Here is a 26190-nt window from a genome sequence, read left to right on the forward strand (position 1 = left end):
CGACCTTCAAATTTCACAGCAAGTGAGCTGCAACCTAGTGATGAGTGATAACTTACTGCAGTTATGCAGGAGGAAATGCTTTACCAAACCCTGAACATTGTTTAGATGGTTTAAAGTCCCAGTTAAAATATACCTAAACCCTCCCAGAAAAATGCTGCAACCAGATTGTGGGTGCATTCAAATCCTTTCGCACTGACAGGCCATTGTGCTACATACATTCTAAATTGACTAGAGACAGAAGCAGTTCAACACATGCAGACGCATATTCTCAAATGTAAAACAAACAATTGGTTTAAATTCAAATTATTTAATAAAAGCTCATTTGGCATAAATTCAGATTAAATAGAGCAAGCTGTATCCTGCGATCAGGACGAACAAGTTCATCAGAGTTCACAATTTGTTGCCGAAATACAAGATCGCCAGCACTAGCAATCGCTCATGCTGTTTTTTTTACCAATGTCACATGGGTTTAGCTAAAGGTCTCGTGAGTAATTTTTTGTTTAAACATAAACAGCTGCTTAACCTTTTTTCCAAAGTTAATTGCAATACACCCTAAAAGTAAAAGTGTAGAGCTAAATAAAAAAAAGTTTGGTACTGAATATCAGCGATATCGTTATTATGAAAAACTATATTTCGAAAATGAAATCAAGACAGTACATTACAGGCTAACCAGTACATAATATGTTGCATACCTACCAAGTAGTGTATGCACTCTCCAAGAAGTTCTCCCCTTCTTAACCCAAGGTGGCTGAGTGCATCAGAAACAAAATCAACAGAGATGAGATTCTTCCGCTTTTTCGCGGAATTCTGCTCAAAAGTTGATCCCCAGGACCGTTTTCCTGAATCGTCCAGATCCCTTGAGAAAAAAAGGAGGGGGGGTAGAGGTTCATTATCAAAAATCTGACCTGCCAATGACTGAATCTCCCAAAAGACTAGACCGGTTTTTGATTGTCCGGACCGACAATACCTCCGACAAAAAAATCTCCGCCGAGCTCAAAACCAAAAATCTACGAAATGAACTTTAGACCCGTGTACGAACTGTCCATTTGGGAGCAAGTTTCTCCTCCTCATCAGTGTCTTCATCGCGGAAGTTCCTAAATGGGCTGATTTAGTTGTTGACTTTTGCCACTTTCGCAAGATGGCGTCGTCAATGCGATTGTTGGCAGAAACAGAACATGCTTTAGCTTCTGAGATTGATAAAGGGCTAAAGAACAAATGGGTTTGGTCGTGGAAAGACGAAATTATAACTACCGAAGTGAAGGGACGAAAACTGTCCATCCGTCTCGGTTCAAAAGTTGAATGTTCGCGGAAGGCACAATGCACGTGGTGTAATAAAGTACTGGGCTACAAATAGAGAGGCAAGAGCGTGTTGAAAGACCATTTGACCACATATTTGTCCTTGTGTGCACACTTGTGTTTGTCAGTCTGTGAGTGTGATGTTATTTTCAGTGACTGTTGTTGTTTATTTGTGAGATTCATTCTAGAAATGCATGAACAATGCCCAAAGTTCTAATCAAAATATTCTGCTGCTAAGACTCATTTCTGAGCAATTTTTTGTTATGTAAATGCTAAAACCGCATCAGCTTCAGCCCCCTGACTCCCACAAGGGGTGTTGCCCCTGGACCCCAAACTTCCTTTACCCTCTTAGGCCTAAAAAAAAAAAAAGGTGTGGTTACGGTAACCCGACCTACCCTATTTTTAGGGGCCGACCCTATAACCTTTTATTACATTTGTCAAAAAAACAAAACAAAAACGAGTGCAAAAAACGCAATGAAAGCGAAATCGCCCGAGTCGCACACTTATTTTCCTGTCAAGTAGGTTTAATTTGTACACATTAGAAAAAAAAAAAAAAAGTAATTGCCTACCTTCCTTCCCTATTTTTTTTGGTTATGTTACCGTAACCACACCTATTTTTTTTTTGGGCCTTATGTCAAAATTTGGGAATCTCATCTCTGAATCAAGATCTCTGACAACCTGAAGAAATGCTGTTGTTCCTGTCTCCCCACTGAGGTGCTCCTTGAATTGCTTCTCCGTGCGATCAATGACACCACCAATCCGATCCACAGGAAAGGTAACTTCTGGGAAGAGCTTCTCAAACCAGGAGTGGACCTGAAAAAAAGTCAATATCAGTCTGTGTTCCAAAAGATAATATACCAGTGCATGAACTATGCTGCAGTATAGTAAAAGGGACAGCCAAAGAAATAAATACAAATTATCAATGTCTATTATTATTTTGTAATTAATTTTAGTGGATAAAGAAAAGACGCAAAGGATTGCTAGCCTGTTTATAAATACATAAGCATATCTATAAGACAAAAAAGAGTTGTGATCAACCGAGTACTTACCACTGAAGAGGGCTTGCCACTTTGCCTCTGTAACTGCAGCAAAACCTTGTTTGTCAGCCCCGGTCGGTAGATTTGGAGGTCTGCCACGGCCAGAGGCAAGAAAATAGTTAGCAAGTTGTTGGTGCATGTGTGTCACCTGGAGAAAAGAACAAAAAGTAAGTTATAACAATAGCATCAAACACTACTTCTGCAGAAAGAAAAACACCATTCAAACTCAGAGAAGAAAAGTCAGTTATTTCATTTTCAATAAATGAAAAAGCAGCTACCAGTATTTTATAAAAAATATATCTGTAATATCTGTTTTCTCACACGAAATAAGTCGACATACATGTGCGAAACATTGCGAGTCCGCAAAACGTTCTCAGAGTCAGCTGGTGAATTCTACTTTTGGTTTCCACTCAGCTGGTGCAAGAAAAGAAGAAGTTACGTGACCAGAATAAAATCAGTTTTTGAACAATATGCAATGTTTTCATTTCGTAGATGCACCAGAAATAGTTTTTTTTTTATATCTTTAGATACATTGTCAATGATTATTTTCGTCATTAGATTCTATTGGGTTAGAGAAAAAAACGAAAGCGGTTCGTAACACAACCCTTCCTCCGCTTGAAAAACAGACAGGCCATCGAAGTCGAACCGCTTCGTCAAATTCAGTACAAAATACCTTCTGTCATTTCGTACATCCGCCATTAAAAACATTCAATCAATACTTTAATATGTCTAAACTTACCGAACAGAACATCTTGAATCGATGTGCCGGACGAAAAGAATGCTTGGGTCGAATTTGTTGAGTCGGTAATCGCGGCTTGAGCCACCGGGCGCCATTTTCAAAACTGCAGGCAAAGCTATTCGAGCCTCGTTTTGGGCGTCTTGCTCGGAGGACACATGTCGGACTGACTTCATTTTTTGCTTGTTTAAAGAAAAATTCGAGCTGAATCGAATGGTGTATTTCATTTGGCAGTGTGATAAAGTTGTCGGTAGTTTGATTTTGAAAACTTCAACCGCAATTTTTGGTCACTTTGTTTTCCAGTTCTCAAAATATACGAAATTATAGAGCTAGCTCTGCTCTTTCAAAACACCCATTGTAGTTTCTTTGACGCGGAGCAAGAGAGCGTAAAGTACGACGACCGAACTGAAAAATGTTGCGCATCACAGCGCGCGGAGGCTGTGTGAGGCTGAACGGTACTTCAATAAAATATTCATACAAAATCACATAGTAAACACAAATTAACTAACGAAAATGGTATGTATTTTGATGTGGTATACATTTTTTATTTTATTCGGTGAATTTCTTTACATTTTTGGCATCTTCAGGTGCATTTCTCTAACCTTCAGTCATCGGTTAGTGGTTCTAATAACCTTTAAAACAGCATGGTCTGGTCCTTTGAAATGGGGTGGAAAAAATCCCGATTGCGGCTAGGAGCTAAGTGATACAAAGAAGGTTTGGGGTACCTATGAGATCACAGAAAGACCAGTGGACGATACCTTCCGCCTGTGATCAAGACCTGGGAACACATAATTATTGCCGTATTAGACTATGTATGCTTGTTTGTCTAAAAATACGATAAGTATGGTTTAATGATTATAACAACTTTACAACTCTGCATTTGATCAATGGTAACCGCTTTTGTCATTACACATTGAAAGAAGCATTTGGTTTAATGTTTTGGTAAACTTTTTATATGTTGCAACGGTCAAAATGTATGGAGTACACCTTTTTTTTCCTGAAAATATATATATATGCCAAATTTGTTTGAGAATACGTACTCCAAGCGCAAAACAGCTAGGGTTCCAGCTATATTTTTTAATGGAATTGTTTGATCGTCACACTGCCAGTTAAAATTTCTCTTGTTTGTTGGTGTGCAAGCTATATATATAGTGCTTCCATTCGTGTGCTGTCATATATGCTCTGAATCTGATCATTTCTGTTAAGTCTTTATAATATAGGCTGGTTGTACACTTTGAGTTTAATGGGCAATAGTAAACTCCCTAAGCTAAATGCAGTTAGCAACATGTCACCATGGTACTTTCTAGCTCCCAAATTTTAAAGAAGCACAAGATAACACTTTACCTGATTTTTAAATGGAAATGCAACATGCCATATAAACGGTTGCGACCATCTTTGTGAAAATATAATACTCGAGTTTAAAGGTGTTTGTCTACATTTTTATACAGAAATCGGCATCAAATACTAAGTCTAGCTATTCCCTACAAATATCAAAAATACACTCCCCTTCGATCAGGAAGGACGAAGCCAGGTTAGCCGATTGAAAATTCATGAAAGTAATGCAGCGTAGTACGATATCCTTATTTGGCAAATGCCAAGGGCAAAAGTCCTCTCAAATACCATGCATTTCGTGCGTTTAACAAAACATCGTGGACAGCGCTCTAATACACTGTGTCAAACTGTTGCTGTGATTGTGTGGGTGTGGCTGTCAGCATAGTGACATGAATTTGATTGGTCGATATTTATAGTTAAAACACATGCTCTCTCCACATGGAAATCAAAACATTGGAAGTGTTATACTGTACTTCTCAAAAATAAAAACTTTTTTTACTTTTATTTTGATAAAAAAATTTCCCCATGCTTCATTCATCATCTGACATAACTTTTTAGCGAAATCTAACCATAAGATTATTGAAAAAAAAGCAGAAATGTAGACGACCTTTAAGCCTTGAATTTTGCTTCAACAACATTTTGTGTGAAACTACAGAATAAAAGTCTCTGGCAGTTGGTAAACAAACAAGAATTTCGGGCTGCTGATTTATACATCCCTTTAACAGAAGAATTAATGCCAAAATACACTTTTTGCTTAAAAACAAAAGAAAATATTTACTTTGTAATATGAAACATATTTCATACAGTTTTTTAAAACATGAAGCAAGCTGAGTGTTATGTTTCTGAATAATATTTGCTGCCACCATGTCTCATTCTTGTGCCAAGATGGTAAGAATATTTGCAAATAGGGCCACTCAGAGAGTCAGACACAATAATCGCTCTATAAGCAGGCCCCTCCATATGATGTTGAAAAAGCCTCCATTAAGGTCGCGGCTAGCTGTGATGTTGTTCGGAAACTTACGCCAAGATCGCAGCTACCTGCGAGGCTCGCGTCAAGGTCGCAGCTACCCGCGATGTTGTTGCGAGGTTCGCGCCAATTGTCGCAGCTAACTTTGATGTTGTTGTGAGGCTCGCGCCAAGGTTGCAGCTACCTGCGATGTTGTTGCGAGGCTCGCGCCAAGGTCGCAGCTACCCGCGATGTTGGCGCGAGCCTCGCACCATGGTCGCAGCTAGCCGCGCTCTTGTCGCGAGCCTCGCGCCAGGGTCACAGCTAGCCGCGATGTTGTCGCGAGGCTCGCGCCAAGGTCGCGGCTAGCCGCGATGTTGTTGCGAGGCTCGCGCCAACATCGCGGCTAGCCGTGACCAGCTGCGACTAGTTGCTGCGATGTGTTTAGATCGCTGCGACCTCGCAACGAGGTCGCAGCGAGGTCGCAGCGACTTTTCTTTTCTGTAAGGGTAGCTCTGAAACAGGTATATCAGTCAAAAAAGAAAGACTTCCTGATTCTGTCTGATTCCCTATCGGCTCTTACCGCCGTGAAGAGAACTCAGCTAGATCACCCACTGTTGGTCGAAATCCAAGAGCTACATGCATCTCTAATTGAAGAAGGCAAAAGGATTGTGTTTGCATGGGTGCCATCCCATGTTGGAATTAGAGGCAACTCTGCAGCTGATCAAGCTGCTAAAGAAGCCAGAGAAAGACTCATCACTGACAAACACACAAAGCATTCAGATTTCAGAACTCGCACCAACATGTACATAAAGTACCTATGGCAGAGTGAATGGGACGAATGTGAAGAAAATAAACTTCATAAGATCGTCCCCCAGCTGTCGGACAGCCTACCCCAATGTCGCCTCAACAGGAAAGAAGAGACAGTTCTCTGTCGCTTACACATTGGGCACAGTCACATTACACATTCGTATCTGCTGAAAGGTGAAGATCCACCATACTGTTTTGGATGTGACGAACCATGGACATTAGAACATGTTCTCACAAAATGTGTAGACGTTCAAGAATTTCGAGACAAACACTACAATGCGGAAACACTGAAGGTTTTATTCCGGGATGTTCCCCCGGACAAGATTTTTAACTTTTTAAAAGAGATTAAGATTTTTTACAAGATTTAAAGTACCAAAAGTGAAAATTATTAATTTTGAGAACCTTCTTTTACAGTGATAGATTTGAATGTAAATAGTCTGAAACGTAGAAGTTGCCATATGAAGGGAAAAGAAAATAACTGTATCGGTCTCGAATAGCAGCTAGCATCTGCTGAAGAGACATTAAACCCCAAAAACCAAAAACCAACTATTGTCAAAACTTTGAAAGCTACAACGCTGATCTTACACACACGCACAGAGTGGACTCCTGGCTTTGTTGTACAGGCTTGGTGTGCTGCACGTGCTACTCGGGCGTCAGAGGCTGAGCGTTGAAAATTGGTAAAAAGTTGGAAAATGTTACCGTTTTATGCTGACTCACCATTTTTTCTATAGCGTGTTTCTGACAAAATGATGCACTGCACGTGGAAGCTTGATGCTTTGACTGTGAACACTGGTCACTGGTTACTCAATAAAATCCAGGGCTTGGGCGGACCAGGGCACAACATCACGATGGTCGGACGACAGAAGTTAAGCCTGCTGGACAGAGGAAGAGCCATAGGGTGGTTCCAAGAGGGTTTTGGCGTACGGGAGATTGCCAGAAGGCTTCTGGTGTCCCCCTCCGTCATCACAAGACTCCAAAACCCTCTTGGAACCACCCTATGGCTCTTCCTCTGTCTGGTTATTCAGTAATGTCAATTTCAGATTTTGAAATGCCTACAGCCCCTTCAGTTATAAAGCTTGTGTATATGCCCATTTTAAGGCTCAGAAATGCTGAAACCCCTTCAGCTGAGCCCCCTGGCCCCCACAAGGGGCGTTGCCCCCTGGCCCCCACAAGGGGCGTTGCCCCTCGACCCCACTGGGGGCCTACTGCGGCCCCCAGCCCCCACTTTATTTTCCTCTTTTTTTCACCTCCGGCTGTTTTCATGCCTGTTCTGCTTCCAAGATGAGCAGGAGAAATGCTTGGAGCCAGAACAAATTATGACTTATAAATACGCAATTATGCAAGATTTTCAAGAATCCTTTACAGAAAGTGAGAATCATGTTACCATAAGTCAAATAACTATAAAGTTGCAAAACAGGTTATTTTGAGGTAATTGGTTCTGGTTTTAGCCCATCAGACTTTGATCGATGTTCAAGTTGATTGAGTTCCTGTTCAGTTCATAGAATTAATTGTTGACCAGTCAAGCCGGAATCTTGGGAAAAGCAAAGAGATAGCAATAGACTAGGGTTAGATTCGCATTGCACTAGGAGATAGGGAAAAACACAACGCGAGGTAACATCATAAAAGAAAAATAACATCAACTGCATGCACTAGTCTGCAACGCTGGGCAGAGAGAAACAAATAGGCAAATTTATCTCTCTCAAACATGGCGTCAAGCGAAGCAGAGCGTTGCAGTGCAACTCTCGTGTGAAAGCAGCGATTTCGACTCGGATTTAGAGATTACCGTGTTTCAAACACAATCACAATCTTGTGGAGCCCCTTAGTCATACCAGTTTGAGCCACAGATTTCGAGTAGCGACGATGATGGCAGTGAAGGAGAAAGACGGGTCCACTTGACTTGGTCATGTGCCTAAGTCGTCTGAACTCGATGCATTGGTAAATTTCACTGTGCGATTACTTACCATTTTGTGACACTGTTTGCTTTCATTATCAGAGATTTTGAAGATCTGAACACAACAAAGCTAGGCATAGAATACCAACTGTTGAAAGTTAACAATCATTGTCAACAATCAACTTAGTGTTCATTTCATGTGTTTTTATTGTTCATCAGTGCAGAGCTTTCAATATCATCTCCTTTGTGAATAGCAACAACATCTTTACACCCCCGGAAAAGGGGTGTGTATAGGTTTCGGTCGATGTGTTTGTGTGTTTGTGTTCGCATATAGATCTCAAGAATGAACGGACCGATCGTCACCAAACTTGGTGAACAGGTTCTATACATTCCTGAGACGGTCCTTACAAAAATTGGGACCAGTCAAACACACGGTTAGGGAGTTATTTGTGGATTAAGATTCTACAAGGACTTATAGAGTTACATATTAATGGTCAAAGGGAAATAACCTTCTCAGTTGGTGGCAGTGAGAATGGTTATTTCCCTTTGACCAACGGGGGTGTTTTTCCTACCTCGAAGGAATTTCTTGTTTTTTTTAGTTTGCGGAATTGTAGTACTTGAGTTTGGTTTTATTTCCATAGGATTGTCATGTTTGTGTCTATGTATCACCAGGCTTGTGTGTGTTTTTTTTTAAAGGAAAGTTGCATGTAATATTGAAGAACTGACCAAACACATCAGTGTTAAATTAAGCAACATGATTGGAATCAAATTGTTGCACACAGATGGTGAAAAAATTTAAACACAAGTGAAGTTGATTTGATTAAAAGAATATTTTATTGATCAAAAACCAAAATGCAGACTGACAGAGTAAGTAGATTTGTGTAAAATTGATGACAGAGTAAGTAGTTTTGTGCAAAGAATTTTATTTTCCTCTCCTCTCCTCTTCTTATGCACTAGGTGTCATTGTGACAACTGTGAGCTCATGGACACAATCAAAGAATGTCGCTGTTACACAGAAATGGAGCAAATGGAAGCCTTGATGAGAGAAGGTGTGAACTGCATAACTCAGCACCCAGGATTCCAGTCAGTGTGTCTGGATATCTACGTACTTCGTACTTGCTACAGATGGTGCGAGCAACAGTATGGAAGAGATATAGCTGATGAAAACAGGTATATATATATATATATATATATATATATCAAGGAGCAAAATTACAAATCATGGTTCAATGTAATAGATTCATTTACATATGTCACGCTACTTTTCGTATACTGTCACCTGGTTGTCACGACATATGTCGCGCTACTGGCTCAGTCTGTTTGGTCGGTTCTGATTACCTCCCATGAATGCCAAAACCTATATGATCGTTTTTCTTTATTTTTCTCTCAGTTAATTCACCAGTGGCTATGTAACCTGTGTTGCAGAATTGCACCAGTGTAAGGGTTTTAAAATAACATTTACACCCAAACCAAATATCTTGGTGCAATGTAATTTTGATCATCGACACCATGTGATACAGTATACACATACATGGGAAAGATGTCTGCTGCCTGATATTTATGCATTTTTAGTTTACTTGGAAAGTACTATGTACATGGACATTACATAGCATGCCTAATTTTGTCTGTGTGCAGTCGCTACCGCTACACTGCATACCATATGCTGGCAAGGTTTGCATGGGGATGGCTGGGCAAGGATGTACGAGTAACTCTCCCTGCTTGTGCTGTCAGGAAGATCCGGGACCTTTCCTAGCGCTACAGGCAATTACACAGGATATTTGGAACCCGAAAACTAGGTTTTTTTAACAGTTCACTATTGTGCCAGTAGATATTTTGCTTGGTTTGAAGCAGTTGTGAAGGTTACACATTCACATATCTACAGGTCCTGACTACATGTGGTCGTATTAGCACTCCTTGTAGCTGTACCGAGACTTTAGTGCACTGACTGCCTGTTCTTTGTTAGGCTTGGCATATTGTTCACAAAGGGGCGGAGGCAATGGTTCAGCCTATCGCAACTGCTTGATGGACCGTTCCATGTCTTGGATGCTGTGTGTAGAGGCCAAGTCCATCACTCGTTCCATCAGTCTCCCCACATAAGCTGCAAACAAATGAGAACTTTATTAAGTGACCCTCCACCAACTTTGAAATAGGCATAATCTTCTGTGGCTGTTAGTGTTACCTTCCCCTGCACTGTTGTATGGATTGCTCCTGTATGAATGTGTATAAATGTTTTTTCTTTATTTTCTTTCAGCAGTCAAAGAAAAAGAAAATGGTGCAATACATTTGTGACATTGATTGCTATTTGTCTTCTTCCTTACTCTCTGATCTCCATTAACTTGAATGTTTGGAAGGTATTCTTCTACCTCTTTCGTGCTTATCCAATTGGCCATTATTTTGTATGTACTTGCAAACCGAACAACACAAAAATAACTTTTGTACCAAAAGTCTGAACTTGTGAGAGTAAAAGAACATTTACCAAAGGTGCAATCCACTTTCACTTCCTGGATGGAATAGTCCTTCTTTGATTTCCTGTAGACCAAACTGTAGCGTTCCTTTCCGGTCTGGTCAGAAGCCTGCAGTCTGTTGTTGTTTTCGTTAAAATGCAGAGCAGCTATGATTGTCCTGAAACAGTGTTTCATTTGACAAGGTACAGTATTTTGTAATTGCTAGTTCCATATCTCTATTGCCTACCTGCTTTGACACAATTGTGGTAATTATTGACAGAGCACAACAACAGACTGCAAAGAAATCCCTCTTAGTATCTCCAACTGAAATGTGACAGGATGAGTGCACAATACCAACCCCCACACATGTACACTTTTGCATAGTGCTAGCAGGTACAGTGCTCATTTTAAGGCTTACAATCATAAAGCAAAAACTATCAGTCTGCTAAAGACATATCATCTGTTCATTAAAAAACTGCAGATTATGACAGTTGATACTTGATATCCAGAAATAGTCTAAAGTCTAAAACTTTCCTGACTAATCTTGTTTGAAAATAATTGACCCACCCATACACACACTCCATACAAACAGGACCACCACCACCACCTTTTGTTTTAATAATTTACTTACTTTTCTGTGCAGCCTTTGGGGTGACTTGAATTTTCTTGTTTCTTTTTATCCTGTGTGTCTGCATTAATTGGTGACAATATTTTATTTCAAACAAATCTGCTAGAAAATGATGATAATACAATAACAGTTGCTCAATGGATAAGTTAGTAGAGTATTTCACTGACAGATCTAGATATATTTACTCATCCACATCAATTCGGAACAGCATGTGACACAAAGTGACAATTTCCCGCAGTGGGGCACTGCGGTTATGAAATTAAAAGCCCCTCCTGTTTTTGGAACCGCAGGAGCTTTCTAGTTTGCTGTTAGGTAGATTTTTGGTTCCTCTTTTCTGTCATGCTCTCTTTTTCTTCATGAATTCTTTTCTTTTTTCTGCCTTCTTGCTCATTCACCTGTATTTTTTCCAAAAATCTCTTCTCTTGCCGCTTGTCTCGCGATTCATGTATAGTTTAATCTGTTAGTGTTCTGATGTAAGTCCAGCAGTAGATAGGTTAAGCCTATTTTAACATACGGCAGGTTTCACGGTAATCAGACTCTTTGATGTGTGTAAACTTTGCCTTCAAATTACTTGCTTACTGTGTTGATTTTCATCATTTTTTCTGCTTGGCATGAGTAAGTATGGTATTTGCAATACAAAAAAATAAATAAAAGCTAAAATGTTTGTGTTTGAGCAATTATTTGAGCGCGTTTTTCGAAGCGAACGTGTGAATCCTGACAGACACCATTTCCTTCTGTCACATGACCCCATCTCAAAGTGTGATTCAACAGACACAAAAATAACACACAAAACTTATGATAATGGGGTTATTAATTCAATTAATACACAAGGTTAGTCTCTGACTAGAGAAAATAGGGAAACAATATCAAATGGGAGCATAAAACCGTTTCTGGAAAAATTTTCAATCACCACCGAAAGTGTCTGTCAGTAAAAAAAACACGTGCTTTGTTTGCAAAGCAAAGCCTAATTTTACACATCGCGTGCTTTTGTCTGTTATTCTTGCTTGTGAACATCATTTTATTGATGTTCTTCACTGGAAAGCAGGTGTATCATCAACAGTATCACAAAATCGCAAAGAATGAACATTTTTGTTGTGATCCGACCGGTGTCTGTAGACTGAATCACACGTTCGGCAAACTTCGTTTTTAACGGAAATAACCGAGCCTTTAATCGGAAACGACGTTTCAACCGCTTCATATCGTCTGCAGGAAGAAAAAGAGGAATGCGATACCCAGTGAGTAAAACATTTAATCGTTTTTAGTGCCTTTTGATCAAGTTTTGTTGCGTCTGTCAGCAACGTTCGTCAACCCAACGTTCGGCACAGCGACGCACGCATACGGATTTGCAGCGTTTGCATTCGGAAAGTGAGGGATTTGTGAGTTCGTTTGCATAATTTCAATCGCTAGTAGGTTTTCCCTTCGTCTCCCATTCTTGTGTGTACATGTTATTGGCATTTCATTGTGTAAATTGAAAGTTTGTGAGTAACAGTAGTAAAATCTGTCGAACGTTGGCAACGCTGACAGACGGAAATATCGAACGTTGCCTTCAATGACAGACTGGCTTGGCGATCGTACTTTCGATTCGTAGGAACACAATATATAGAGACAACAATGTGCGCTCGTTACCACAACGGTCATGAACCGGTGTAACACAAAATTTTTACTCCACGAAAAATTGACTCGGACGGAGTAAACTTCCAGTAAAAATCTTGTACGAAAAAAGAACTCACAAGGAACTAAATTTTTACTCCCCAAATATTTACTCCCAGTAAACATCTCGTACGAGAAACTTAGGGCCTACTCCTTCGTTTATAATTCGCGCAATATCCCATTTACGTGCAATCCCGTTTTGCCGCCGTCCCATTTTGGCGACATTTAACAAGCCAAGCGTCATTTTACTCCCGCATCCCATTTTGGCGCAATCCCGTTTCGCCGCTATCCCATTTTTTTGAATTTTTTTTTTCTTTTTACATTTAGTCAAGTTTTGACTAAATGTTTAACATAGAGGGGGAATCGAGACGAGGGTCGTGGTGTATGTGTGTCTGTGTGTGTGTGTGTGTGAGTGTGTGTGTGTGTGTGTGTGTGCGTGTGTGTGTGTAGAGCGATTGAGAGTAAACTACTGGACCGATCTTTATGAAATTTGACATGAGAGTTACTGGGTATGATATCCCCGGACGTTTTTTTCAGTTTTTCGATAAATGTCTTTCATGACGTCATATCCGGCTTTTTTTTAAAAAGTTGAGGCGGCACTGTCACACCCTCATTTTTCAATCAAATTGATTGAAATTTTGGCCAAGCAATCTTCGACAAAGGCCGGACTTCGGTATTGCATTTCAGCTTGGTGGCGTAAATATTAGTTTATGACTTTGGTCATTAAAAATCTGAAAATTGTAATTAAAATTATTTTTTTATAAAACGATCTAAATGTACGTTCATCTTATTCTTCATCATTTTCTGATTCCAAAAACATATAAATATGTTATATTCGGATTAAAAACAAGGTCTGAAAATTAAAAATATAAAAATTATTATCAAAATCAATGGACGTCTACCCACAACACGCCACTGGATGCCGCGTGGTGCCAGTCGTGAAAACCAGGTTCTTTGTCCTACAGTGAGACATTCAAGTTGGGGACTTTGTGACCGCTGACTTTGTCAGCATGGATGGAAAGGTGGAGAGATACAGGGCGGTGATCATCCCCAAGTCAACCCATTTCCCCGATGGGCCAGATCGAGAGGAGATCTGTGTGAAGTGTTTGCGCGCAAAAGACAATGGGAGATACTATGTCTTTCCTAATGTTGATGACATTTCATGCTTGCCAATGGCTCAGATAAAAAAAAAATCCCACCAACGAACCATGAACAACAGGGGGGATTACTATTTTGACATGTGACCAAGTCTCATTTGAGCGTTCACAGTGTTACCTGAGAATAGCACACCCCCTTGAATTGGGACCAAAGAAAAAGCGTTGTATATATGCATTTTTGAATGCTTTTCTAAAGTCATAAGTTCATTTGTGAAAATAATAAATTTTTAGGGATTGTTTTGCTGAATGCATGCAGTTAAGAAATTGACCCCGTTTTCAAATTTAGGGGGTAGGGTTGCCCCATAGCCCACGTATGTCTGTGTGACTGTGTCAAATATCAATCTACTTTGCGTACAAACTGTATAGATGTTTGTTTTTCGATTTTAGAATGATTTCTTAAGCTGGTTAGAACTTCTGAGGTCTACAGGAAACGATAAAGATAAAAAATGTACAAAATATAAGTAGCGTCCTTCATCTTACCATTGTTCTGATCAATACTGTCCCTTTATTTGCAAGTTAACCGTTTTTATTAATGTGTTCAAGGAGTATGTTAAAAATTATTATCAATGGTTGCTTTAAACAGCACCTTTGGGCAGTTATTATGCACTGAAGTTGTAAAAGCATGTTTTGGGGGTTTTAGGATATAGCGTCTTGGAACGACAATCATCTTGGAAATACGAATGTTCATATAATTTTTTTTACTGTTTTGGATAGATAAAACGTTGAACTCTTGGTGCAAACTGTTTTTTGGCCCCTGTTTGACTATTTATTATTTTGGAATATTGTGTGTGAGAGGGAAACTGCAATCCTCAATATCATGAAACGTGCCATCTGGAAACTGGTAATCTTCCAGTAGGTATTAATTTAGTTTTACTAAAGCCTGCTGGGACACAAGTAATGGGTTAGTGCATTTGTAAACAGGAATCGCTTGACAAGTGGCCCCCTTCATCCCCCCATTCCTCGTCCTGATATGGCTCTGCGTAGTCGGCTGGACGTTAAGCAACAAATAAACAAACAAACAAACAAACAAACAAACAAAGTGACAATATATATGTACATGAATACAATTACAGGGTCTGCAAGTGCAACACATGTATCCAATGACTTATCAATAAACACTGCTAAAATTACAAACTCTGAATCAGATACAAATGTGTGCCAAAGTGGATCAGCCTCACATTTAGTAGTTACAGTGTCAGCTATAATATGCTTGATAAGAAGTGTGAATGACTAAGTACTGCAATGCATGCCTGTGGGATTGGAAACAAGCAGATCTGTACTGTCCATACAATAACAATAAAAATAAAAATGCAATGCCTACCTCTGTCTGAGTGCTTGCATGCACTGGCAAAGGTTTGTCAGTTTCACTAGCTCCATCACAAGATCCTGACAAATCAGCTGTATGATGGTCAGATGGTTTAGGTGATATTTTGGGGCGGGGATATAGCTCAGTTGGTAGCGCGCTGGATTTGTATTCAGTTGGCCGCTGTCAGCGTGAGTTCGATCCCAGGTTCGGCGAAAATTTATTTCAGAGTCAACTTTGTGTGCAGACTCTCTTCGGTGTCCGAACTCCCCCCCGTGTACACTTCATTGGGTGTGCACGTTAAAGATCCCACGATTGACAAAAGGGTCTTTCCTGGCAAAATTGCTTAGGCACAGTTAATAATTGTCTACCTATACCCGTGTGACTTGGAATAATAGGCCGTGAAAGGTAAATATGCGCCGAAATGGCTGCCATTACTGGCCGTATAAAATTTCATCTCACACGGCATCACTGCAGAGCGCCTAGAACTGTACCCACGGAATATGCGCGATATAAGCCTCATTGATTGATTGATAGGTTTTACATCACATTCACAAGGCCCAACTGCCAAAGCATCTTCCAGAATCTGCAAGCACAATGTTACAATCAGTCTTTAGTCCTCTACTTCTGTATTTTTGTGAGTTAAAACAATTTTAACACTCAAGAAAACAGAATTTTCTACTTAAAGCTTACAAATTTATCCAGTTTTAATTAGTGAAAGTTGACAAATGCAGCGCCCTTGTATAGAATTTTTCAATAATGGCATTGTCAGTGTCACTGAACCTATTAGTATTCTTCATAACAATACAATTTTCCACCTTACCCTTTGGTGTTCCCTTTTGGCAAAGGCTCCTAGCTCTGACTCGAACACTGCTTTGGAGCCACAATATGGCAGAGCAAATTGGCGCTGTAACTGCCGTTGTTACTTGTGTCACAGTGCTGCTGGCTGTGGAGACGGATGCCACGCCCACGGTACTCGAGCAAGTCACCGTTGTGACTGTTGTTGGCGCATACCAGACGATGCGGTTTTTGCACTGTTGGCACTGATTTATGGGTTAAAACCATCTTCGCTTTAAGTCCAAAACTTGCAGCCAGTGCAATCTTTCTTGGATAGCAATCCGTAGTGAAGTGCAGACTGCATATCCGTGAGTTCTGGTTCGGCGTACCAAAACTTGGTCCGAAATCTGCTCGGCAAGTCAGTTTGAACGAATTTAATCCACTGTCGCCGAGTTTCTGCATCAGTACTTAGGAAACTGATGCAATGTAAAACCATCAGCATGCTTGCTGTTACACTCCGCAACTGCACAGTAGTAACCGACTTTCCTTCGCCGTTTGAAAGAAGGAACGTCTGTTTCGGTAGAAGATACAACCGCAGAGTTGGAAATTACAAATTCGGAACAGCACCGGCAGGGGTTTAACCCCTGCAACCGCTCCGGCCGCCGGCTTGGCCTAGCCCGAGACTTGAAAATGCTGTGTGGTCCTGCCCCCCCCCCCCCCCCCTCTCCCTGCAAATTTTATTTTTCTTCCGCAACCCTCCAAAGCGCCACTAATTGTCAGAACGTTGACCCTGGGCGTTAAATGGAAGAAGAAGAAGAAGAAGAGTTACAACCGTCGGCCATGATGTTCCACGAGTGACGTCACTGGCCTCAGGGCCGCCCGGTGCAGTTTGATCAGGTGCGCGAAATCGGATTTTATTAAATAAAAAATCAGCAACACAAAATGTTGCAAAATCGCTTTCGGAATATTAACCTGGGTTGTGACAAAAATGTTTTGGACAGAAAAAAGTTTTGCTATCTGGTTGGTCTTTAAACCTACTAATCAGAAATACTCTTGCCATATCTGACTTATCGCAGTTCATAACTGGCTCCGACAGGATAGATACGGTGACACCAAAGGTTCATTTTAGGACACGTTCACTTGTGTTACTTCTCCGAGTTAATGTGTCATTTAGTGCATATTACTATACACGTAAAGTGAAGAAAATGTAGACCAGCGTGAGAAAGGGAACAGTTTTCTGGGGCTGACGCGCGACAAAAGAGAATCAACATTGTTCGTGGTAACTAGTTCCAAGTAACACACACACACACACATACACACACACACACGTGCACACACACACACAAACACACACACACACACACATACACACACACACACGTGCACACACACACACAAACACACACACATACATACACACATACAGTACACGCACGCAAACACACACATACACACGCACACACACACACACACACACATGTCCACACACAGAAACACACACACACACACCTGTCCACACACAGAAACACACACATGTACACACACACACATGTACACACACACACACAGAAACACACACACACACACATGTACACACATACACACACACACAAACACACACACACACACACACACAAAGCAACCTGTTTGAGTCTGTTATTGCAATTTTAATTCTATGTACACTTTTTATTGACAAATGCAATCCCATCGTCTGGACAGGGTCAAATATTATTTTCCAAAACGTCCAATGAATTTGATTGAAACGTGTGGCCGCGTACAGTGCGGCCTCGATTTTTTAGCTGACGGATATGGCGTCATCAAAGATTTTTTTTAAACTGTGGGTACATATCAGGATAAAGAATTTACATGTTAAGCTTTGTAAGACCAGCAGGAAGATTACAAACTCACAACAACAAAAAAACACTGTTACTTATTGAAGATACTGAAAACAGCCGGCACTCCTCTTTCTTGTCTGGGTTTGAAGGCTCACTCCTCTTTGGTTTAAACAAAGTTTTATTCAGGATTTCTTCGCATGAACAGTTCAAAACACACAACTAGGACACGCACTCAAGCAAATGCTTATATCACGTGACCAGAACAGTACTAAATTACACACATTTTCGTAATGGTGGACATAACAACAATAAACCAGAGGAACAAATTGAAAGAATGGGGATGGGGAGCTAACTAGGAACAAAGGAATCTACAGAAGATAAAAAGAAAAGGGAGGGGGAGGGGGAAGAAAGTACTAACAACCACAAGGAGAGACTAGGACGAAAGCGCATAGGAAGAGAGCATCAAGTCTAAGACATGCAACATGTAAATTCAGGTAAATGTAACAATTTTTTATGGAAGGCAGTAATTCGTTAACTCCTCTTTCTTGTCTAGGTTTGAAGGCTCACTCTACGTCTGATTATAAAAAAAATTGCTTGATATTCATAATGCATTTTGAAATGTCTTTTAATTTGTTGACATGTTAATTACATATATTGAATTGTAATTAACTTAACTTCTATTTTTTCTTGTTATTAATCGAGTTACCCTCAATGGGCGAGGGCCGGAAGAAAACAAAGCATGTATACTTTGCTTATTCTGTTACCCTCGATAAATAAATAAATAAAGTTCAAAGTTCAAAGTTCTTGTCTAGGTTTGAAGGCTCACTCCTCTTTCTTGTCTAGGTTTGAAGGCTCACTCCTCTTTCTTGTCTAGGTTTGAAGGCTCACTCCTCTTTCTTGTCTAGGTTTGAAGGCTCACTCCTCTTTCTTGTCTAGGTTTGAAGGCTCACTCCTCTTTCTTGTCTAGGTTTGAAGGCTCACTCCTCTTTCTTGTCTAGGTTTGAAGGCTCACTCCTCTTTCTTGTCTAGGTTTGAAGGCTCACTCCTCTTTCTTGTTTAGGTTTGAAGGTCACTCCTCTTTCTTGTCTAGGTTTGAAGGCTCACTCCTTTTCGTAATAATAGTTGTGATCAAATCTGACGGAGTAAACACAGGTTAACACCATCCCGCCGCTTGGACACGTACCACCAATCAACACCCTGACTGCTTCCTGGTGGCTTGAACATTTTGGATTTTCTTCTTCTTCGTTCATGGGCTGAAACACCCACGTTCACTTATGCCGTTGCACGAGTGGGTTTTTACCTGTATGACCCCGTTTTTTTACCCCGCCATTCAGGCAGCCACACGCCGCTTTCAGGAGATCATGCTGGGTATTTTCGTGTTTCTATAACCCACCGAACTCGGACATGGATTTCAGGATCTTTTCCGTTCGCACTTGGTCTTGTGCTTGCGTGTACACACGAAGGGGGATAAGGCACATCTGCATGTAAGTTGACCTGGGAGATCGGAAAAATCTCCACCCTTTACCCACCAGGCGGCCGCGGCCGGGATTTGAACTCACGACCTTCCGATTAAAAGGCCGATGTCTTATCCACTAGGTGCCCGTCAGGGGGCTGGCCTAATGGTCTAATGGCCTAATGGTCTAATGGTCTAATGGTCTAATGGTCTAATGGTCTAATGGTCTAATGGTCTAATGGTCTAATGGTCTAATGGCCTAATGGTCTAATGGCCTAATGGTCTAATGGTCTAATGGTCTAATGGTCTAATGGCCTAATGGTCTAATGGTCTAATGGTCTAATGGCCTAATGGTCTAATGGTCTAATGGTCTAATGGCCTAATGGTCCAATGGCCTAATGGTCTAATGGTCTAATGGCCTAATGGTCCAATGGTCTAATGGTCCAATGGCCTAATGGTCTAATGGTCCAATGGTCTAATGGTCTAATGGTCTAATGGCCTAATGGTCTAATGGTCTAATGCCGTGTAACAGCCTGGCCAGATCTGAGATGATGGGAACAGCTGTTTTCACGGGAAGGAGGTTGGCTTTAAAACCTTATCTCTGCAACACACTCTTATCTCAGCCAGACATCTCAGTGTGTAGAACTCGTAAGAAGAAACAGATTAGGGCGAACTTCGAACAAATTTACCACAAGTCTATCCAGAGCGTGTAGTTGTACACATTATTTGTGACAACAACAAAACGTCAAAATTTGTAATGCAAATTGTCTAACGATTCTTTGCGTTCGCTGAATGTGTTAAAGCTGCGCTGTATCCAAACAACACTTTGCACAATGCTTTACTTGTCTTCCGTTGTTTTGGTCGCTGTTTGGACATCGCTCTTTTGCTTCACTCCAGTACAAGGTGAACTGTCTGTTTTAGTTGTGTGTTAGTTCATCGTTGTTTGAATGTATTCATTAAAGTTTTACTGTCGTTGATTATTAGACGTGTGTGGCCCATTCAACAAATTAAACTACTGAATAAGTTAATAGTTTCATATTCTGGCTCGTGTCTTGTTGCGTTTTGTAAGATGTTTGTTTGGTGGTTTGAGTTTATTTGTGTGGATGTGTGTGTCTGTATCGGTTTGTCTTTTGATCTATGTGTGAGTGAATGTGTCAGTGTGCTTGCACGCTTGCGTGCGTGCGCGTGTGTATGCGTGCGTGCGTTCGTTAGTGCTTGCGTTAGTGCTTGCGTGTGTGCGTGCGCGTGTGTGTGTGGGCCGTGTGTGTGTGTGTGCGTGCGTTCGAGTGTGTGCGTGCGTGCGTGTGTGTGTGTCTGTGTGCGTGTGTGTGTGTTCATGCTTTTATCCATTCTATGTAGGTTCGTGCCCCGCGGGCTGGGAGCACCATGACGAGTCTTGCTACGAGTTTGTGACCAAAGAACAAACATGGATCAACGCAGAAGTAAGACACTTTTAATCACGGACACACACACACCCACCCACACACGCGCGCGCACACACACACACACCCACACACACACACACACACACACCCACACACACATACACATACACACACACACACACACATGTACACACACACACACACACACATACACACACACACACACACACACACACACAACTGCAGAGAATGGCATTCAACAGGTAAAATGCAATCAACGCTATTCAAAAAGATAGGCCCACAATAAGAAACTACAGACGCGTGATGGGAGTTATGAAATAGTAATCTCCCCTCAAAAACGATTGGAAGAAAGTTTATGAGAACCCCCCTTTTACGACCCCCCCCCCCCCCCCCCCCCCCCATCCCCAACCTCTCCAATTTTGAATTTTGTTTTTTTAAGGCCTTGCCTTTACAGACTTTCCATTCACAACCTCTTAAAATATACCTCCTTTGAAGCCCCTACCCCTACCCCCTCATAACCTCCGTATTTAACTTCCATTTTAGGACTCCCCCCTCAGTAAGACCGGATTGTCTTTGATTTGTGGGTCCCGTAAAAGGCGAGATTGGCGTCCACTGTAAACACATAGCCTGAATGTATACACTGATTCCCAGAAACATAGCCTGAATGTATACACTGATTCCCAGAAACATAGCCTGATTGTATACACTGATTCCCAGAAACACAGCCTGAATGTATACACTGTTTCATAGAAACACAGCCTGAATGTATACACTGATTCCCAGAAACATAGTCTGATTGTATACACTGATTCCCAGAAACATAGTCTGAATGTATACACTGATTCCCAGAAACATAGCCTGAATGTAGGCTATACACTGATTCCCAGAAACACAGCCTGAATGTATACACTGTTTCCCAGAAACACAGCCTGAATGTATACACTGAATGTATACACTGATTCTCAGAAACACAGCCTGAATGTATACACTGTTTCATAGAAACACAGCCTGAATGTGTACACTGATTCCCAGAAACACATTCTGAATGCATACACTGATTCCCAGAAACATAGTCTGAATGTATACACTGATTCCCAGAAACATAGTCTGAATGTATACACTGTTTCATAGAAACACAGCCTGAATGTATACACTGTTTCATAGAAACACAGCCTGAATGTATACACTGATTCCCAGAAACACAGTCTGAATGCATACACTGATTCCCAGAAACATAGTCTGAATGTATACACTGATTCCCAGAAACATAGTCTGAATGTATACACTGATTCCCAGAAACACAGTCTGAATGTATACACTGATTTCCAGGTGGACTGTATCCGTCACGGAGCGAGGCTGGCTAAAATTCAATCAGACGACGAGAATGAGTTTCTCAGAGAATACCTGAGCAACAACAGCCGTGAGTCACCACAACTTTTGTGTTGTCCCTGTTGATGTTGATGTTGATGTTGATGTTGTGATGACGGTGGTGATGATGGTGGTGTCAGAAACAATACGTATTTATAGCATGACATTCACGGCATATAAAACAATAATAGCACACCTTACAATATCAACAGACCCTACAATATCAACATGTTGTCTGGTGGCTTGTCATGTTATGGAGAAAAAGGAAAAGGGGGGTAGAAACGGGGGAGGGGGGAGGGGGGATGCACAAGGACTTAAAAGCGGAGAGATATCAAACTTCAAAAAATACTATGAGGAGAGGGGGAGTGAGGGAGTCAGAAGAAAGAGGGCAGGTGGTTGGGGGATGGCGGGGGGGGGGGGGGGGGGGGAGTAAGCGGACCAGAAAGGGGAAACAATCTTAACTAAAAAGTAAAGTCGTTCTTATTGTCGGTGTTGTTGTTGTTGTTCATCCCTGTAGAATATTGCTGTCAGCAAGAGCAGGTTTTACTTCCAGGGGGCGAGCACTCTTACAAAGAAGAGTAACTCCGTCAAAAAGGGCAGTAACTCGATAAACACACTAAACCCCCCCCCCCCCCTCCCCCCTCCCCCTTGTCGCATGTTCCAGGTCAGTATAACGGCTACGACATGTGGCTGGGCGCCAAGAAGAGGAGTGACGGAGGGTGGGGGTGGGGGGACGGAAGCACTCTAGCAGACGACGACTACGATGACTGGCAGACCGGAAACCCTGACAACCCGGACCTTGGCGTGTGCCTCGAGTTCGAGTCCGGTTTCAACAACCACTGGAACGACGACTTCTGTGACGAACTCAACTACTACATTTGTCAAAGACCGTGAGTTGGTGGAGGGGAGAGGGAGGATGAGGGAGAGAAGGGGGAAGAGAAGAGTGTTCATCAACCACTGGAACGATAACTTCTGTGACGAGCTCAACCGCTACATCTGCCGACGATCGTGATTTTGTGAAGCGGGGGAGAGAGAAAAGGGAGGATTTGGAGGGGGCGGGGGAGGAGAAGTAAAAGTTCAACAACCACTGGAATGATGAATTATGTTATAAGATGAACAACTACAGCTGCCAACGACCGTACGTGAAAAGAGGGTGGGGGGGGGGGGGGGGGTAGGAGATATAGAGGGGATCAGGTGGGATAGAGAGTGTGAAAGACAGAGAAAGAGGGGGAGAGTGGAGAATTGATTTGAATTGAAATTTAATTTACGAGGGTGACAGAATAAGCAATGTATACATGCTTTTTTTTCATCCGGCCCTCGCCAATTGAGGAAATAGAAGTTAAGTTTAACTTCAGTATAAATGACATAATTAACATGTCAAGCAACCAATAAGACATGTAATAAGATGCATTTTGATTCTTTAGCTGTGCTTGAAAATTATGTATTAATAATAATAATTGTGATTTCTATAGCGCTTTCGAACACACAAAGCGCTTTACAAGAGCAATAACAACATCATTACCAGAATGACGCCATTGACGGAATAGAACACAATCATAAACACTTTACAACAAAAACCAAAAACAAAACATAAATGTTACAACAATCCAGAGGCTCTTACTTGAACGAACTCTCAGTATACACAACAATTATAATGCACACACACACACACACACACACACACACACACACACACACACACACACACACACACACACACACACACACACATGTCCACACACACACACACAAACACACACACACACACACACAGACACACATACATACACACAGTAAACATTGTTCATCCGAAAGTGCACATTCACAGGGTCGCGACAACTACATCATCATAGAATGCTTCTCTGAAGAGGTGAGTCTTGAGATTTGCTTTGAAAGAAGGCAGAGATGGACTGAGACGTAGAGACAAAGGGAGTTTGTTCCAGATATGATCAGCTGCGACTGAAAGACAGCGGCCACTTGCATCTTCATAATGAATGTTAAAATCACCGGTCAGAAGAAAACAATCGACAGCAGCACAATGTTCCAGAAAGGCAGGAAGTTCAACAAAGAACAAGGAATCCGAGAGTTTGTTCTTTTTGTTGGGAGGGGGCCGATACAACAGGAAAAATGTGATTCGTTGGTTGTTAACAATCAGAGTCATTTCAGCTAATTCGAAAGACAGATTACAAAGAAATATGTTTTTGTATACAAAATATCCTTCATATTCAGAGAGAGAGAGAGAGAGAGAGAGAGAGAGAGAGAGAGAGAGAAAGAGAGAGAGAGAGAAAGCGAGAGAGAGAGAAAGCGAGAGAGAGAGAGAGATCGGGGGTGGAGAGAGTGGGAGAAAGAGAGTTAGACAGAGAAAGAGACAGGGACAGGGACAGATGAACATCGAGAAAACGAGGAAGGAGAGAGGGGGGGGGGGGAGAGGGGGGAAAAGGAAGAAAATTATGGCAAGTTTAGCAACATCACAAAACAAAACATCCCCGGTCCATTCCAGAACACACACACACACACACACACACTCACACACACACACACACACACATACACACACACACATACACACACACACATTCACACACACACACACACACACCTGACCTCACACGCAGGTCAGGGGAGACAACGCATCAATTCTTATCGTCTCTTCTTTTTACAGGTTTCATCCCCTGACACCCCCGCCTCCTCCGACGGAACTGATTGGCTAGACTGACAGAGAGGTCACTGACAGAGAGGTCATCGACAGAGAGGTCACCGACAGAGACATGTGTCTAGATGCACGTGCTGCCAATGCACGTTATTGCGTTGGACTCCTAAAAAATAAATGATCTGCGATGGAATTGTTAAACAAGTTTCACATTTTGAAATCCTCAAATCTCAATGATCTGCATTGAAATTATTCTCCTACTGTCATATTTCGAAATCGTTAAAGGTTAAAGGTCAGTGATGATCGATGGAATATCATTCCCTTCGACACAGTGAAGTCCCCAGAACGTGTGTTCTGCAACTTCCAAATAGTAGGAATATAACGACGTCCTATCAAAATAGCGTGGAAATCGATGATCTGCGATGGAATTAATATTCTCTTTTGTAATCCCAAGAAAGTTTGTTCTGAAATTGCATGATTGCGTCATGTCCAAATAGTATGAAAATAATCACAGCATATAAAAAATTGTGTAAAAATCGAAGATTTGCAATGGCATTAATATTCTCCTTTGACGTATTGAAATTACAAGAATTTATTTTTTGAAACTGACCGTTTCATATCAAATATATAATTTGAAAAATGATCTGTGATTGAATAATTATGCTATTTAGATATGCTGAAATTCCGAGAACGTGTGTATTGAAACTGATATCGTCATAGCAAAATAGTATGAAAATCAATTATCTGTGATTGGCATGTTGAAATCCCCAGAACGTGTGTTTTGAAACTGTGCGTCATATCAGAATATATTACAATGACCGGTGAGTCTTGCCTTAATTTTGCATTAAAGCGCTTACTAACGTACTCTCGGTCATACTGAAGCAAACACATTAGCTTTCACAGAAATAAAATAAGGATAATTACGAGGAAACGTATATATACTAAAATGCCAAATCAATTACTACATAGCATCGAAGTAAAGTAATACTATTAATACAGTTCTCCACATATATATGAATTTCAAAATACATTGCCGCACACAAGTTAAAAGAAATACATAAAAACAGCAACGAACGACAACTGTGTGTGTGTGCGTGTGCGTGTGCGTGTGTTTATATATATATATATATATATATGTTATAGCCCAAGTGGGAAATTCTTTGTTCTATGGTCCTCTTATATTTTCACTATCTCCACACTGCCTGAGATCAAATTTGGCCATGTTGAAAAGCCCAGAAGAACCCTCGCTATAGATTACAATGAAATTTTGAGCCGATGAAGACCCGCCATGTTGAAAAGCCCAGAAGAACCCTCGCTATAGATTACAATGAAATTTTGAGCCGATGAAGACCCGCCATGTTGAAAAGCCCAGAAGAACCCTCGCTATAGATTACAATGAAATGTTGAGCCGATGAAGACCCGCCATGTTGAAAACCCCAGAAGAACCCTCGCTATAGATTACAATGACATT

At 41.2% G+C, this 26190-nt stretch overlaps 2 protein-coding genes and 2 long non-coding RNA genes across 4 annotated transcripts; 2 read left to right on the forward strand and 2 right to left on the reverse strand.

Moving 5' to 3' along the window:
- Window positions 1-1906: 1906 nt before the first annotated feature.
- LOC138947821 (uncharacterized) lies at window positions 1907-3984 on the reverse strand. The gene is made up of 3 exons (XR_011449830.1): window positions 3073-3984; window positions 2346-2481; window positions 1907-2109 (listed from the first exon to the last, which is right to left on the reverse strand). It is a non-coding gene; the product is annotated as an uncharacterized lncRNA (long non-coding RNA).
- Window positions 3985-8259: 4275 nt separating this feature from the next.
- LOC138947822 (uncharacterized) lies at window positions 8260-10036 on the forward strand. The gene is made up of 2 exons (XM_070319375.1): window positions 8260-9218; window positions 9684-10036. The coding sequence occupies exons 1-2, from the start codon at window positions 9031-9033 to the stop codon at window positions 9799-9801; spliced, it is 306 nt and encodes a 101-aa protein (XP_070175476.1). The 5' UTR covers window positions 8260-9030; the 3' UTR covers window positions 9802-10036.
- Window positions 10012-11474, reverse strand: LOC138947823 (uncharacterized). Its single transcript, XR_011449831.1, has 3 exons — window positions 11124-11474; window positions 10525-10670; window positions 10012-10146 (listed from the first exon to the last, which is right to left on the reverse strand). It is a non-coding gene; the product is annotated as an uncharacterized lncRNA (long non-coding RNA).
- Window positions 11475-19913: 8439 nt separating this feature from the next.
- LOC138946706 (lactose-binding lectin l-2-like) lies at window positions 19914-25583 on the forward strand. Its single transcript, XM_070318114.1, has 5 exons — window positions 19914-20198; window positions 20655-20737; window positions 22031-22121; window positions 22734-22959; window positions 24732-25583. The coding sequence occupies exons 1-5, from the start codon at window positions 20129-20131 to the stop codon at window positions 24778-24780; spliced, it is 519 nt and encodes a 172-aa protein (XP_070174215.1). The 5' UTR covers window positions 19914-20128; the 3' UTR covers window positions 24781-25583.
- The last annotated feature ends 607 nt before the right edge of the window (window positions 25584-26190 follow it).

The sequence above is a fragment of the Littorina saxatilis genome, linkage group LG14 (genome assembly GCF_037325665.1).
Source record: "Littorina saxatilis isolate snail1 linkage group LG14, US_GU_Lsax_2.0, whole genome shotgun sequence".
NCBI lineage: Eukaryota > Metazoa > Mollusca > Gastropoda > Littorinimorpha > Littorinidae > Littorina > Littorina saxatilis.